The sequence below is a fragment of the Brachyhypopomus gauderio genome, chromosome 3 (assembly GCF_052324685.1).
Source record: "Brachyhypopomus gauderio isolate BG-103 chromosome 3, BGAUD_0.2, whole genome shotgun sequence".
Classification (NCBI taxonomy): Eukaryota; Metazoa; Chordata; class Actinopteri; order Gymnotiformes; family Hypopomidae; genus Brachyhypopomus; species Brachyhypopomus gauderio.
Genome location: NC_135213.1, coordinates 32,001,591 through 32,019,351, shown reverse-complemented (window position 1 = coordinate 32,019,351; position 17,761 = coordinate 32,001,591). Strand labels below are relative to the sequence as shown.

Sequence of the window (17,761 nt, the reverse complement as noted above, 5' to 3'; positions counted from 1 at the left end):
CTCCAGAGGGAGGGATAAATTATTCATGCCTCCTCCCCACAGAGGAGCAGAGAAAACATGAACCCGCACGCAACTGGCCGTCTGGGGCCGGAGTGGTGCTCGGGGACCACGGATGAGGGAAGAAAGTGAGAGTCAGACAGACAGAGAGAGGCTTAATGGTGGCTTTCAGTTCGGAGAGTTCAACCTGAGAGGAGAGACACTGAAATTCCTGCACTACAGCAGGAGCTTTAGCATCCGTGGGAACGGCAGGGGCGGGAAGAGAAGAAGAAGCCAGCCAGAATGTGCTAGAACAGCTGGGGAGAGGTGAGGGGGGGGGGGGGTGTCTCTGACCTCTGAGCACCTTTTTTAGCTCCTCCCAGTGATTTTCACATTTGCGTTTTTGGTCGTTTAGCAGACACTCTTATCCAGAGCAACTTGCAAAGTGCTTTGCCATCTGTTCACAGAATGCATACTACCATAGATGGGTCAGAATTCAAGATACCCTTGAGGTTTGTCTTCCGCGAGTGATAAATGCTGGAACTGCTGTCCACACACCTTTCAGTTCTTCCCATTCTAAACCACCCTAGACCACAGATACAGGTCTGTCCACCTAACGATCGTGACTGACCACTTGCGTTACTCGCGACATTCCTGTGGGTGGTGGCTTCCACGGCTCATTGAGAAGCTGAGGTCCAGCTGAAGAAAGCAGCTGGTTAACCCATGTGCCCACAGACCCCCACACCAGATGAAGAACCGTTGAATACTGAGCAGGAAGAACATCATTTAGTATTCAGCTCTGTCCTGCATATCGCCTTGAATTTGAAGAGATAAGAGCATGTCTGACGGCCGTTTACGACACAGTAAACGAAGCGGCACGAAACCACAATGATATCGGCCGACACGCAAGTTCAAAAGATGCTAATTACACTTGGATGGGATCAAAAGGGACTGGCAAAGAGTAACCACGGTCACCACCCAGCTGCAGTGAGACACCAACAATTCAAATTAGATTTTTGTGATAGCAAAAGATGTCAAATGACAGAGAGACAGTCAGAGGGAAGGTCAGACAGAGTCAAAGAGATTTGGGGTCAGAGAGAGAGTCAGAAGCTGATTGGTGGGGGTGTGTACTCCTCCCACCTCTCGCCTGACCAATCACGAAGCCACAGGTTGGGTCCGCTCTGTGTTGCAGACCAGCCCTGTTACATCAGCCCATGTATGTTCCTGTATAAATGTGCCCCCCCCCCCCACGCCAACTCCACACACACTGCCCTAGTCACAGCGTGCAGGCTTTGCACGAGTCAAAGCAAAATCACAACGCGGCTGATCACCGATCGTTTTACATCACTGATCACTGATCATTTTACTCAAGGCAAAGAGTACAGGACGAGGGTAGATGTTTCCTCAACGTGGTCGAGCGTTGTCATAACTAACATAAATGTAAATCCCACACGTGTCACGTCTTCTGCGGCTGTGCTGACATGCAGACACACTCCCCCCTGCGTCCTGCATGTGTACACGTGTAAGCGAGCAAATGACATCAGTGAATTACAAAGGCGAACATGCCCACAGCTCAGAGGAGCTACGGTGCCTCTCTTATTATATTAGGTGCTGGTGGAGATCGTCCACAGCCAAAGCATTTGTTGGCACAGGCATGTTTCTGGGATGGATGTGCGTGTGTGTTTGCAAGGACATGCACTGCGAAGATCCTTCAAACACAGGCACACATGCACACACACACGTTTACACGCAGGGTCTCTCTCTCTCTCTCTCACACACACACACACACACACACACACACACACACACACAGTTGCCAGATGCCCCCCTCCTTAGCAGCAGGTGCCAGAGCATGGCAGAGTGCCAGGCTGGGCTGAATATATATGTGTGTGTGTGTGTGTGTGTGTGTGTATGCGCGTCAGGCAGCAGAGGGGGAGATTGAGTGAATGCGTGGAAGGTGTGAAAGAGGGAGGGCATGAAGACTGGAAGGATGACAAGAAGAAGAGGAGAAGGACACAGCCACTCTTCTGTTCCCAGGTAATGAAGCGTAAGCACTGAAAGTGAACCCAGATGGGAATTAACTGAGGGAGATGAAATCTTCACCTGGCATTGGGGGGGGCAGACAGACAGACAGAGAGAGAGAGAGACACAGACAGACAGACAGACAGAGCATTTGGCGGTTAGCCACTTTTCAGGCTGTCAGTGGAATAAAAACGTCATTTAAAAGAAAATCTTTTCTCATTTTCTGAAATGATCTGAACCTATTCCAAAGGATGAAGGAAATGGCTGAGTGTAAAATAACAAAGCCAGTGTGGGCTGAGCAGCTTTCTCCTTCTGCTCCAGGTCAGTCGTGATCTCCCACAGCCGGCAGGACCCTTGAAGCTGCCACCAGACCTGCTCGCACTTCTCAGCGTATGACCTGAAATCCCATTACCAGTCAGCCAATGTGCAATAATTAGCCAGAACCACCTTGTTAATTCTTAGGTGTTGACGAACTTCGGAATTCTCTAATCGTGCTAATTAGTGTAGCATCGCCTTCCCTGTCTATCATCACACGATAATTGCTGGAGAATTTGGAGCAAGAATGTGGTAATCCAACCACTACCAGATTGTATCGGAAATGCTTTTTTTTTCTGGCAGGAAACACACTCATGGGAAGTGACTCTAGTCTTTGGAGAATACCGTTTGCTCCTGAATTCTTCCCTCTTCTTTTACAAGGCCTCAGATGCTTAGCGAGATACTGTCTTCATACGAAGGCAGCAGAGAAAAATGAAAAATATGACTTTGGCTGAGAAAATGACAAAAACGGTTTTGAGGGAAATCTAGACTCTTTCAATCACATCGCAGAGACAAAGTGTAATTTTTCACATTCCGAGTGTTAACACCATTGACATGGCAAGTCATCTCAGTTTAGAATGGAAACCACAAGCCATGATCACGTTAAACCAGCCGACACGTCTAGTATTGAACCAATGGGCCCAGTGGACTCAGTATCATCATCTTGAGTGATGTCTCCTGGGGAGGCGGGTGCAGGGACAGAAGCCCTTAAATCGTTTATTTGTATTGTCGTGCCTCGTCAGCTCTGGGTCTCCCACTGAGGATAAAACTTCAACTTTGACCCTTCTTTCATGCCATATGGCAGTCTCGGCCACAACCTCACAGAGAGGGGCCAATCAGATGCAAGGAAGACAGGTCTTGTGACAGACTGGCGACAAACACTCTTGGTTGATGTATGTAGGTGATTAAAAGCAATAATGTGCCATTTGTCATAAGTGAATATTTGCCAGGATTCATTGCCTGTGTCTTATCATAACACAGACAGTCTGTGCAGTTTTTGCTGGTTTTAGAGCTTTCTAAAGAGATGAAATTATAACCTTACAGGAAAAACACATACTGAACTCTAAGATAGATCTTTAAGTATATTAATATTATTAATAATGTAATAACTTACAGTTCAACTGCACTGTATTTTAAGATTTTAATTAAAACCTCTCCTTCTAGAACTATGCTTTGACCAGTTTCAATAAATCAAACAGGGCTAATTATAAATTACTAATTTATTTCCTCACAAAAGGCAAAATAAAGTCCAGAGACATCCGGCACTGAGAGTGTGAGAGGCGAGACAAATGAGTCTTCCAGGAGGAACGCCAGATTCACTCCAACCCAGATTCACTCCAACTCAGATTCACACCAGTCCAGATGGCTCACGTCAGACCCATGAGCCTTGTGAGGTCACTTCCTGCTCGTAAAAGTCCGGGCGCATTGGCTGTCATCACGGCGCTGCCTTGACTGACAGGAGGCCAGTGAGACAGCAAGAGTCCAGGAGATGGAAGGAAGGCAGAGGAGGGGAGAAGGAGAGAGGGAGAGAGGGAGAGAGGGAGGGAAGAGAAGAGGCAGAGTGAACTCCCCACAGGCCTGACTCCCAACCACAGAAGTGGAGTAGTGGGAGGGTCCTGGCCAGCGTGGGCCTGCGTTTGTGGGAATGGGAGTGAGTCTGGGCGGGTCAGGCCTGTTCAACAGCTGCTCAGTCTTAATAACCAGCGCTGGTTCCTGAACATCTGAACACGGCACTCACACAGCACAGCAATGCGAGGGACGCCCCGCAGGAGAAAGGGAAAATTCCTGACCACACCCAAACACGCAGGCTTCCACCGACCGAGGACGGCCTGGCCTCCAATTAGCCAACCGCAGTTATGCGCCCGCCCCCACACTCGTCCCGCCCAATCCCAGTGCTTGTTCTCCTCTGGGCTCATAATGAGGGACGGCTGATGCCACTTGTGGTCAGGGCTCTCAGGAAGAAGACATTTCCACCATTTACACGCTGCCCACGTGTTTACACAACACAGAGCTTAAACAAAATATGCCAGAAAGCATATCTTACTCTAGAGGTCCCAATTTATTAATAACCGAAACTACCTCATTCTTTACTACCATCCCCCTTGCTGTATGCGCCGGACTGTAACAAAGTCCGCATTAAGTCAAACTAACACTCTTCAGGAACCAGTTTCTATGACTACCAGCATAAAAACATGCATTGTTTGAGGCTAACAACACTGGGTCTTTTTTAAAACTTCTTTTATTGTTTATTACACAGGCTGGATTATACGGCCAAGCTGTGTTGGACAGGGTTGTGGTGTTCCACCAACACCACGGCCAACAACACGGTGCAGATGGACCAGGCCGTCAGCCCCCGTGCTGCTCCGTCTATCAATGGGGCTACAGCGGTGCCCAGCGCAGAGTCCGTTCCCACCCACAGAGCTGTGAGGGCTTCCAAGTGCCAGGAGAGAGGGGGTGGTGGTGGGGGGCGGGGCAAGAGCCCAGGGAGAGGCGGGGCCTATGTTTGACTCCCTGCCACGAGAATCAATAGCAACTAGGGATGCAAATTATCGATTAATTCATTAATCGTTAGTTGATTGATCTTATCGATCGACTTTCGATTAATCGATAAGCGGCGTTTTTCACCTGAATTTCAGTGTTTCAATAGGGCCTTTAAAAATATCAGCTAAATGGTTCACTTTGTTCAAAAAGTATATATTATATTATGATAATTATATTGTATTATATGATATATTGCTCAAGTAATTATGCATTAGGAAATTTTTATGGTATAACAAAATACATTCTTTCATTTAAAAAGGAATAAATTAAGGACTGGCTCCGTTCTTGCATTTGAAACATTAGACAAAAAAAAGAAGAAATTAAATAGAGAGCCAAACAGAATATTATTGAGCCTATGCTTGGACAATGTTTCTAGCGTTGTAGTGAACACATGCTGTAACACGACCGGAGAGTGCCCAAGTCTCCACAACATCATTGAGCTTGTCAGCTAAATTGTCAGCGGTGTGTCTATCCGACGTGTTCGTCGTAATCAGCACTGCAGATTTTAGCTGCCAGTTCTCGTCAGTGTAGTGGCACGTCACGGTAATGTAACTTTCTGTTGTTAGAGCCGTCCAACAATCTGTTGTAAGTGCTACAGCAGTAGCAGTAGCTAGCTTTGTTTTTAGCTCACTCTTCTTTTTTCGTAGCGAGCTTCGAAAACGCCTTCCCAGTGTAGCTGTGATTTTAGGTTGACCAGGTGCAGTGGTGATATGCAGGACAGCTGCACGGTGTTCAAATGATAATTGAGTGAGCTAGTGGAACTGTTGTACTTCAATACCGCATTACACAGAGAATATTTGACTTCTTTGCCTAAATTAACAATGTTGAAATTGTAGCGACTACTACTCCTCGCAGCGAATTCCCTAACAGACAGGCACTTGGTCCTTTAAGTGACACTGGGGGAGCGGAGAGAGAACGGTGCTATTGTTTTGAGTTGCGTGGAAAATAAAGTTTCCCTCCTCGGGATTTTCTGGATTACGCAGTTTCTGTCTTGTTTCCCGAACCCGCTTCAAAGTGGTCCCACACCGCACGTCTTTTCGCCCGCTTCATTTTGTTTTCCACTCTGGTCTTTCGCGACACGTGTTCACTTCTCGTTCTTACGCTCTGTTCAAGTTACTACAGTAGCGCGCTCTAACGATTAATCGTGATTAATACATTTTGATCGACTAACCTCTTGATCGACAATTAATCGAAAGTCGATTAATCATTTGCATCCCTAATAGCAACATTGCTTGAGGGGGTCTCACACGAAAGAGGCCGCGATGCGGGAGGCCCCGCGGGGGGGAGCCGGACCGACGGCCCGCCAGGGGTTCACGGGTCCAGGGGATACGTGGACGACCGCTCCGTTTCCCCGAGGCAGTTAACATGGCGTGGCTGACTGTGGGAACACGTGTGATGGGAACTTTACAGAATGGCCATTGTATTCACGCGGCATCATTTTACTGTGCAACACTGTTGAAAGTACAAACACCCGACTGTGATGAACCTGGCACATCCTCCCTAATTCAGCTGACACTAGCTGAAAAACAGAAAAGAAACATCAACAACACAAACCACTCACCAAAGTCCACAGTCTTTAACACAGGGTGCCTAAAAACACTCCATGCTTAGAAATAATGTATCAAAGAAAGCACCAATGATCTAAATGGGGAAAAAGACTGGTAAATATCCAGCAGCGTCATCCAGAAATGTCACATAATATCAAAGCTACATTAATTGGGATCCGGTCTTGCTTGTGAGCTTGCAGCGTGAAGAGAATCAAACACGCTAAACACAGATTAGAAGGGATTTATTTGTGTGAGGGCAGGCCCACTATTATGTTTCAGTGATTCTTAACGAGTGTTTATTTGTAGTCTCTGATTGGTCCATATAACACGTCCTGCTCAGGTTTTGTCTCGGAGCAAGCCAGACACTCTGTGAAGTATACCGAGGTGTCACATGAGCCACCCTCATCCCAACACACACACACATACACACGTACAACCATGCATGCTTGCATACACCTCCTTGCTACATCGCTCAATTGCCACAGGCACAGAAACTCTGCTGATCTTCACTCCAGACACAGCACTCTTCCCACACAACCCCTTTTATCTTGGGGTCATGGCACCGCTCTGGGTGTCAGGGCTTTCCCCATCACCACCCCTGGTCAGGGTGAGGTAGGGCCAGTCTCCCGGTCCCTATTCACCTTGCAAACACCCGGTGACCTTTGCATGGACTCCTGTGGCACCTGCGAGCGCCTCTTTAAGGTGAGTGGCTCAGAGTGAGTCTCTGAGCTGGCAATCTGCTCTCCAACGCCAACTCACACATCTGCAATAAACACCCTCTCACATTCTCAGCACATTCCCACATAAGAACCACATCGCAGCCAGAATGAAAATCGGCTCTGTGCAGGAGGATTATGCTGATATAGATTACATTTTCTTCTCTCCTCAAGTGTAAAAGCCACACTGCGAGACTCTACACAGTAGGAATGCCAATAAAGGCACAGCCGGAGCAGAGACTACGCTTCAAGACCTCAGCCTCCCGCACTAATAAATCAAAGGTCCTGACGGGTCGTTGTGAGGAGCACTTTGTCAGCAAACGTCAGGCAGGCTCAGGTCAGGGCTGCTTTAAAATGACTAATTAGGGTTCACACACACATAGTGTGGGAACCCTATTGTAATTGCTGGTATTTTTCTTATTTTTCTTATTCTTTTGCCCATTTTTTGACATAAAATGCATCGTGCAGCCTAGACCGTAATGCCTAGAAAACCCAATCTTGGCAAAAAGGTTCAGTTACCTCCAAGGACCAGATTCCCATACAGGGACCCCAAATTGGCCTGATGGTGGCGCTATAGCAGACCATATTGACTTTTTGTCCATATCTCCTACACCGTAGGTCCTAGAACCAAAATTCCAGTTCCTATGCATTCCTTGACTAAATTCAATAGGACAATTAATATACAACCATTAAGCTCCGCCCACTTAGATTTCGAGTTAATTTGCATAATGTGCAAAATCACACACATCTTTGAGCGCGAACTAGTCCCTGGATTTTTCACATACGTGCACATATGTGGTATCAAAACGTTCAGAAGAGTCTGAACTTTAAAATGTATCCAACAAAAATGCTAATTTCTTCACTACCTAGTCAGTATAAGCCAATCAAATGAGGGGGCGTAAATTCAATAGTAAATTTTGCACAAATGGAACTCTAACTTAAGAAAACTTGCATGTAATGAGATGGCACTTCACAGACAGCTTCCGTGTGAGGGTCTGGGGCAGCTCGCAGTGGTTGCCATACCTCACCTGCTAGGGGGCGCTATAACATGCAAAAATTTGCCCCATGCACTCAGATTGGCCGATCCACATGAAACTTGACAGACATCATCTATGGGCCTCTGGAAACCAGGTCCTAAAGCAGACATGCCATACTTCCAAAATGGCTGACGTAATCGGCCAATCAGTGATCGGCACGCGTTTGACAGGCTTACCATTGGTCGATCTGCACGAAACCTCTTGGGTGTGGACAAGTGCACGCCCCCTATGACATAATCCAGCCGGGTGTCGATTGGCCACTGGGGGGCGCTATTGCAAAAAAAGCAAGTGTATCCCCTACATAATTCCACTTGGGAACATGCAATTGGACTCTTTTGATTCCTTGCAGTAGTGCGAACAACTTTCCCATTACATGTCCTATTAAAAAATGCACAGTTTATTTACAGTTAATAATAGTTTGAAATCATCACTTTTCATACTCCTCCTAGGATTTTCATACTATCATGTCAAGCAAAGTCTTATAATACTCTACAGAGTGTGAAATCAAAAAACAATCCAAAGATTTTGGATTTGAGGACACTTATACCTGCTAAATATTTTTTTAATGGACAGCATCGATACATATAATATTCATATTCTTAAAGCTCTTTCATATTTTACCCAATTCTGACCAAAATGCACAAGCCCATTCAGAATCCCATCCTGAACAAATTTGTCAAGTTTCATCTAAATCGGTTATCGTATGGCTCTACAGTGCAGTATTATATACAATGCATAAGAATGCATGTAAAGTCCCTCTGTCACCTTCTCCTTCTCACACGCACGCAAGCTGAAACTCACACTCTCAGTCTCTCTCACACTCTCACCCACATTCCCCCTCCCATCTCTGTGCCCTAAGTAAACATTGCTCTGGCTACCTAGATCTCTCTGTGTCTATTAACCAGGCACACACACATACAGGCACAAGCAGGCCTTCCTATAGCATTCACAATTGACACTTCCCTAGCCATACCCACCCATATCTCAGTGACTAACACATGCTTATACAAACTGATATTTGGCTTCTTTTTTGTCTCTCTCTCACACAAACACAGACACACACACCTTTATACCTATATGTATGTATAGTTTCTATGTATACTTATGTATGTATGTATTAGTATATGTTGTCATAGTTTGAATACATATACTACCACACACACACACACACACACACACACACACACACTTCTACCTAAATGTATGTATAGTTTGTATGCATATCTATAGTATATGTATAGTATATGTCAGTCATACCAGTGATGTCAGTCATATCAGACATGCCAGTCCAGTCATGTCAGTTATATCAGTCATGTCAGTGATGCCAGTCATGTTCTGCCAGTCATGTAAGTCATGTCAGTCATATCAGTCATGTCAGTCCAGTCATGTCAGTCAAATCTTCAAATCATTACAGTCATGCCAGTTATGTCAGTCATATCAGTCATGTTAATTTTGTTCGTCATGCCAGTGATGTCATTCCAGTCATGCCAGTCATATCAGTTATGTCAGTAATGCCAGTCATGTCAGTCATGCCAGGCTTTGCAGACTACATTCATACTTTGAATACACAGGCAGTCATGTTAGGCGTGCTACGTGTACAAGGAGTGAATTAACTAAGCATAGTCTCTGGCTCCCTCAATCTCTCTCTGTCAGTAATATACAGGCCCAATCATGTATAGACAAGTGCAGGCCTTCCTATACTGTTCACATAGATGCAGCCATAGCCAGATGTGCTATTTTTGTGTCTCCCTTTCTGACACACACAGATGTCATCACACTCTACATCTGTAGAGCACACACTGGCCAAACCCAAACAGCCTTTTTTTCACTTTTAGGTCTAAAGGACCTTTTGGGCTTCCTTTTGCCTATTGAGGCCAAAATGCCTATTGGTGTGTGAACCCGCCAATCGCCGCTTGCGGCTATATTGCTTCTTATTATTAAAAACTCACGTCGTGTCAGGCTGAGCGACGTTCAAGCAGAACGAAAAAGAGCCAAATCGGTGTCCTGCAGGAGCGGTTTGCCAGATGAAGGTGCTGAACTCGAGGCCGAGGTGGAGAGACGAATCGCACCGCGGTGTACCAAGGGGGTCATTGGGGGTCGAGCCTCAGTTGTGTACCAAGTGAGCTTTCTGCAACATTCTGACCATTTCGCGCTGTAAGAGGTGGTCCTGAGCTCCGACACTCTGTGACGAGTGAACCTGCTCGCAGGACCACTAGATCATTTCTTTCTCCGCAGCGCTAAACGGCCTATGACGCTCTGATGAATCATGGAGAAGTGACTCAGCGAATCAGCGCAGGGCCACAGACACTGCAGTACTGATTAAGCTCTGATTCTGGAAAACTCGTGATTTCTGTAATAATTTCAAATATCAGCCCCTCTGGGTGACTTCCACAAACACACACAAGCTCACACACACACACACACACACACACACACACACACACACACCCTCGTCGCAGTGCAGTGCTGTGGTGCTTTATTCAGACTAAGCGGTACTGAGTGTGTGCAGATAAGGGATGTAGCTCCAGCTAACCAAAGGCGAGGGTGGAGGGAGAGGGCACTCACGCTTACGTAATATAGCACAAATTAGAAGTGCGCCACACACTGGCAGCCTCCATCACTGCGTTACACCCCTGGGGCAGCGGCCAGGATGTCTGGGTGGCATACGCTCAAAGTCACACCTTGAGAGGTGAATAGAAAATGCACTGAAACTGTGATTCTTTAAGGCAAAGTCAGAGGGTACAGTCATAACATCAAGCTTTCGTTGATATACCTTCTGCCTGTGCATCCCTATGTGTATATAACCATTTCCACATGTGATTTACTGAAATACTAGCATGATCTACCATGAGAGACACAATTAGATTGGAGAGAGAAGTAGCTGCATGACAGATAGCAGTTGCCTGTTATGGCGTGTGTGTGTGTGTGTGTGTGTGTGTGTGTGTGTGTGTGTGTGTGTGTGTGTGTGTGTGTGTGTTGCTGTATTAAAGTGTGGGCCTGCAGTTTCCGATTAGCCGCCTCATTGCTCCCTCTCGACCTGCTGCCAGTCGGATTGTCTCGTGGAGATGGACCCCGCCAGCAGTTAATGAAGCGCCCCTCCCCCACCCCAATCAAACACTCCACACCGCCACAACTCCCAGCCAAATGCAAATTAGCTGCAACTTGCAGAGCTACACAGCGGAGGCTGAAGGCAGAAGGGTCAGCGTTAAGTGGGAGTCCGCGGCGTGGAGGCAGGGGTGGAGGGTTGGCAGAGCGCACAGCCAATCACGGAGGCTCTGCGTTCCCTTTCTGCGCTCTCTCCCTCTGGCCGCGTCCTCCTCTCGCGTGTTCTCGCCGTGCCGTGTGGAGTGTGAGGGCGAGAGAGGCAGCAGTGTGAGGGCGAGAGCGGCAGCAGTGTGAGGGCGAGAGCGGCAGCAGTGTGAGGGCGAGCGAGGCAGCAGTGTGAGGGGGCGAGAGCGGCAGCAGTGTGAGGGGGCGAGAGCGGCAGCAGTGTGAGGGCGAGAGCGGCAGCAGTGTGAGGGAGCGAGAGCGGCAGCAGTGTGAGGGAGCGAGAGCGGCAGCAGTGTGAGGGAGCGAGAGCGGCAGCAGTGTGAGGGCAAGAGCGGCAGCAGTGTGAGGGCGAGCGGCAGCAGTGTGAGGGCGAGCGGCAGCAGTGTGAGGGCGAGAGCGGCAGCAGTGTGAGGGCGAGAGCGGCAGCAGTGTGAGGGCGAGAGCGGCAGCAGTGTGAGGGCGAGAGAGGCAGCAGTGTGAGGGCGAGAGAGGCAGCAGTGTGAGGGCGAGAGCAGCAGCAGTGTGAGGGTGAGAGGCAGCAGTGTGAGGGCGAGAGAGGCAGCAGTGTCTGATCAATGAGGATTCTGTGCTCAGCACTGAACTCGCTTACACGAAAAAAAAAAACTCCTTAAGAGTGCAGATCAGCATCCACACACACACACACACACACACACACACACACACACACACACACACACACACACACACACACACAGTGCATATGACCCAAGCAAAAACAGACGTCTCATAGCCTCATGTGTTTACACACTCACACCCTGGGACAAACAGAGGTGGACTCAACAGATTTTACCCACCCACACACACACTCACACACACACTCTCCCCCCCACCCTCTTGCTCCCACAAACACACACACAAACCGACTTGAGCAGCTGCAGCTTTTATTTCCCAAAGGTTTGCACTCATGCACATTCAGACCAACGCAAAGAAAGAGAAAGAAAGAGGGAGAGACAGACAGAGAGAGAGACAGAGAGAGAGACAGACGGGGGAAGGGGGAACTGCAGAGAGGCCAGCAGCAGGGGGTAGAAGGTGCAACACAGGAGCAGAGGGGCAAAGCCCCCCGCTGAAACGACTGAATACAAACCAGGATAGCGGGAACACACCTATAAACCTAAGAGTCCCTAAGAGTCGCTGTCAGGTGGGGTATGAGAAAGCCGACTGCATTCAAGCTGGGGGAAAATGTGGACCAAAAAAGTAGAGGAATGATCTGCGGTCTTCTCTGTCTGTGTGTGTGTGTGTGTGTGTGTGTGTGTTTATTTAAGTAGCTGAATCAGAACCCCAAAGTCAAAGCACAACAACTTCTCTCTTTATCCTGCCCATAAATGGAGATAAGGACGCACTGCTAACGCCAGCATCCATGTTTTCTTTCTGAAACTTGCCTCCGTCATTCATATCCCATATTCAGGTGAGTCTCCTAAAACAGCTTCCTCCCAGTCAAACGGACGAGGTCAAAACAACCCAGCAACACTCCGGTCGGTGTCGTCAGATCTGCGAGGAGTTGCGCTCTGAGCCACCACCATGGCCTGTTCAGCTGCAGGAGGCGGGAGCAGCAAGGGGTGAACATTTCCACTGTTGTACCGCGTTCAGATCCACGAGGAACACACACAGAAGCACCTAAACCCCCAAAACCCCCACCTATACGTTATACAAACTGTCTAAACGAAGCCCCACCCCCACACACCTAAACATGCAGCTCTATATGCAACTCTGAAAGCGAACATACTGCCTGCTCCTATCCGAATTATTATATTTGAACGATGCGCACACACACGCGCACACACACACACACGCACACACGCACACACACGCAGAAATACTGTGCTTGTGCACCCAGGGAGTAGGAACGGCAGCTGCTGATGATATTAATATCGATTGTGAATGGTGTGTGGTGGTCTTTGATTCATAAGTCTGGGCTCAAGAGCATTATTCCTGGTGCACACATCTAGGGCACAAGAGCATTATTCCTGGTGCACACATCTAGGATCTGCAGAGTGATTCCAGTCCGAGTCATTAAAGGACCAATGTCTCTGGACACATGCTATGACATCACTCAGGAAGAGCCCGGTAGTCCTCGTGTGTCAGACTGCTTGGGGACTAGTGTATGTGTGTGTGTGTGTGTGTGTGTGTGTGTGTGTGTGTGTGTGTGTGTGTGTGTGTATGTGTGTGTGAGAATGGAGGGCTGACCTCTCTCATACACAGCAGCATTCTCTAGAGGACATGCTGGGGCTTTAGACCTCTTAATGAACCCACTACTGCACTCATGCCCCTGGACTGGCTTGTGAAAGGCTAAGAGGAGTAGGGAATGATGGAGAGAGAGAGAGAGAGAGAGAGAGAGAGAGAGAGAGAGAGAGTGTGAGTGAGTGAGAGAGTGTGAGTGAGTGAGAGAGTGAAAATGAGACTGTGTGTGTCAGAGAGAGAGAGAGAGAGAGTGTGAGTGAGTGAGTGAGTGAGAGAGAGAGAGAGAGAGAGAGAGAGAGAGAGAGAGAGAGAGAGAGAGAGAGAGAAGAGCCCAGTAGATTCCAATAGGATTGAACTACAAACAACACTGAGTCACGGGGAATGTAGGATGCGTGTGCAGTTTAAGGCATCATGGGTGACGTGGACGGCCCTCCTCTCCACCACAGCAGCAGCTCTGGCATTACTGGCTTGAGTTCACCAGTCTGCAGTCAAGCTAACGTTTCTGTGACACTGGGAAAGGGGGTGTTCCTCCTCACCTTGAGGCTGTGAACATACACACAAAAATATCCCTCCAAACAAACCAAAGGATATTTAAAGCCCTTCACCAATTTTAGCCGTCTAATCTAGTACATCGCCCTGCAGGCCTGTGAAACAGTGACACTTCTTGATCCAACTCTCTCTCCCTGACACAAACATACACACACACATCCTCTCACCCCCCTACACACATACATACCCCACACACACCCTTCCATATGGCCAGCTGGCTTGCGGAGGGAACCGATGATCGTGATGAAGGCTAGGCAGCTCTTCATCCCAACCGTCTCATGAAGCAGTGATACAGGACTGTGGTCTCCACCGAGGAACCGCCATCAACCTCGCTCTCCCATTCTCACGCACACGCCCCTTTGCTGCTCAAGCTACATGCTACAGCGTGCCATATCCGGACTACGTGGAGATAAAGAACACCGTCTGGGTTAAAAATACACAAGAGCTGTTCGGCAAACGGGCCTGCCCGACCGGACGGCGCTCCAGGGTCCGGACACATGCGCAGGGTGGGCAGAATCAATGCGGCCATCTAACTGGAGGACTGGGACACACACCAGGGGGGTTGGCAGCAGGGCAGTGTGTGTGTTTTTATGCGCGTTTCTTCTCGACGGGTCACTGTCGATCGGCGATAGGACTGCACTCACCAAGACCGAGCAAACAGAACTCTAATTCCTAAGCGGCGCAGAACCCCAGAGGGACACTGCAAGAGTGTATGCCATTTCAGATCATGCTGTCCAAGCCCTGAGACACAAACTCAGATGGGCAGTCTTTAACATCGTGCGGCCGTTCTCAAGCACACGTCATGCAATTCCTACAATCAGCAAAGGCAGAAGAAGAGAGGCTGTATGCCCCGCCCTCCGCTGAGTGAGCTGGAGACGGCACGACGGGTCCCTCCCACCGGGAATCGATCCCTCCGAAGGGAGTTGCAACCGTGGCAGATAGCGTGTGCGCAGCGCGAGCGGCCGCCTAGACTGCTCTGAAGGCCGCCCACCACAGAAGCTGCCACAGTCTGAGACAAACGGCCTATCAGATCCATTTATCCTGCGTCCAAGAGCAAAGTGAAATGCAGCGGTCAGATCGATCGTGAGAACAGTCTGAAAACGCTGAAGGTCTGAATGGCGGTATTCCTCAGGCCGTGCCGGTCTCTTCGGGTCTTGTGAGCTTGACCTTTTTCGTGAATCTGACTCCCTCAACATCATGCGTACGTGGACCTACTGTCTGTTTACAAACAAACAAAAAGAGGAAAAAACACTGACTGCTCTTTACGAGTTCCCATGTTTGTGGCTGCTGTGAGTGCTTCTGAGCATTTGTGAAAGGACAAAACCTTGCAGGGCAGGGTCTGATACTCACTGGATTTAATGTGCTGGGCCAGCAATGGCTGGAATGTTTAAATCTCTCTGAGTCACAAGGTGTTCATGAGCTCTAATGCATTTACCCAGTCACTTGGTTCATTAGCTTTTTTAGTGATGCCTGACAAAAACTCATCCTTTTCAAAAGAAAGAAAGAGAAAATGTGTTTATTTTCCTATGCCTGCACTGTCAAAACATCATCAGCACTCTGATGCAACAGAGTCGCTGTTAACATTTCTTCATCGCACATTGACAGTGTCCTCTGACACATGAGGCAATGGGCCATCCAATGTCACAATTCCATACAAGACTGGGCAAAAAATATTTCATAATCAATATGATTTGATTACAGAGTAATTTGACGAGAAAACATTCTACTTTTTCCCCCAGTAAGTGCCTACAGTGATGCTTTACAAACAAGTTAAATGCCACAGCCTCATACACAAGCGCCATAACAAACACAACACATTCTCCTTTGCTTCTCTCCGGCTGCATCCGAATAACATTACATCTCTTATGCGCGTGGACATCAGTCCTCGCTGTACAGAAGCACCTGCACGCAACCGTGCAGCGCGCGCGCCATGGAACGGTCAACAACCTGAATAAATATGCTACCGGCACCTTACCGGTAAAAGCCAAGTGATATACAAATATATAAAAATACATTTTGTATACCTTTCTAACACGTCTATAACATAACCACGAAAGTACATTTGTATAAGAAATTGTTTTAACTTTGTCGTTAAGGCGCATTAATTAAGAAACACGTTTAAATTGTGTGACTTACTCGCTCACTGTCCGAGTTATTCATGTTGGTAGAGGTTTCTGATTCTGATTCAGCAAAGACAAACTCCCAAATCACTCCGCTTGCGCAACACTACCCACAGACCCACACCACCTCCTCCACCACCTCCACCTCCCCCCACCCAGACTGAAACAACTCTGAAATTCCTTCACTCCGAGCATGAGTCACCGAGAGGTCCGTGCGAGCGACGGGAACCGCGGGAGAAGTGTGAGGAAGACGCGGTGACCACCGAACGGCGCCTCAGTCGGGACTGGTGAACGGGTCATTTCTCCGAGCTCGTCTCGCAGCTGTCGCCGCCTGCTCTCCCGAGTCTGCAGGGGGTGAAACACGGCGAGCCAACCAGCGACACAGGCGAGGGAGGCGTGCTGGGCTCAATGGATTCTTGCCTATTTCGGGTCCCGAGTTGTACGGTGACTACAAGTACATACCGGGTTATTTTACTGGCATTTCCCGCGTACCCATATACAGTTACTAAAGCACACGGTGTCATTTTTCAAACAACGCCGGTTCTGGGCTTTGCGGAGCTTGTGACCGAACCCGTTTGGCCATAACGCTGTCCCGCTTTATTTCCACAACGCTTCAGATGGTACAAGATTACATCACATCTAACAATAGATGAGAGTGCTCGGGACACGCGGGCTGTTGAGTGAACAACCGGGACCCTGTTTCTGCTGGACTAGAACCAATCTCTTAGCACCTACAACCACTGACGTTAACGAAATTCTAATTTACTTAATGTTACTGATCGTAGAAGAGATTTAACTGAGGCTGTGCAGATTTGGGTAATTTACTTCAGCCTAAAACAATTAACTCATTGGATAATTGGTATAAATGTACTCAGTGGAGTGGGAAACTTTGGAGAACTGGCAGAAACAGATGAGGTGGTATTATTTTCTAGTCCAAGTAAATAAAGATAAAAAGCAATCAATGCTTAAACAGATAATACATAAATGAACAGGCAATCACGTTCTCAGTCCTGTCACTCTATCACAATATCTGAATGCAAATGATCCCTTATTTTATAAACCAGTGTTCATAAAAACTCTTTCAGAAACCCAGAGAAATAAGAAACGCCTCTTCGTAATGTCTGACAGATGTCAGGCCAAAAACTGAAATCTCTAATATCTCTGATGCCCTCCCTCATAGTCCTGGCCTCCCGGCAGGGTCTCCTCTGATCTGGCTTAATCACAGGCCCACCTGTCCACCGCCTGATCATGGAGCATCTGGAGTCTGGAGGCTGCCAGGAAGCCAAAAGCCTTAAAGGCGGATCAAGTCGTTTCTGAAGGGCCTTCGTGGGGAGGAACGGGCAGGCTCGGTGGGGGAAAAAGAGCAGGAAGGTCAGTGTTTGTGGGATGGAGTCAAAAGGGCCAAAGAGGCCCAAAAAGGCAGAGCTGATGGATGCCGTTATTCAATTAGGAGGAGGCTGAGGCCCGCC

At 48.1% G+C, this 17,761-nt stretch overlaps 1 protein-coding gene across 4 annotated transcripts in view; it reads right to left on the bottom strand.

Annotated features, from left to right (window-relative positions):
- Positions 1-17,761, bottom strand: part of rtkna (rhotekin a) — a 56,388-nt gene that overhangs the window by 14,583 nt on the left and 24,044 nt on the right. Inside the window, exon 1 of one of the 4 annotated variants that reach the window (XM_076997643.1) lies at positions 16,309-16,914. The exons of the other annotated variants lie outside the window; for them this stretch is intronic. Within the exon in view, the coding sequence (XP_076853758.1) occupies positions 16,309-16,332 (24 nt within the window). The 5' untranslated portion in view covers positions 16,333-16,914. Of the gene's footprint in view, positions 1-16,308; positions 16,915-17,761 lie in introns of those variants that run through there. 4 annotated transcript variants of the gene reach the window in all.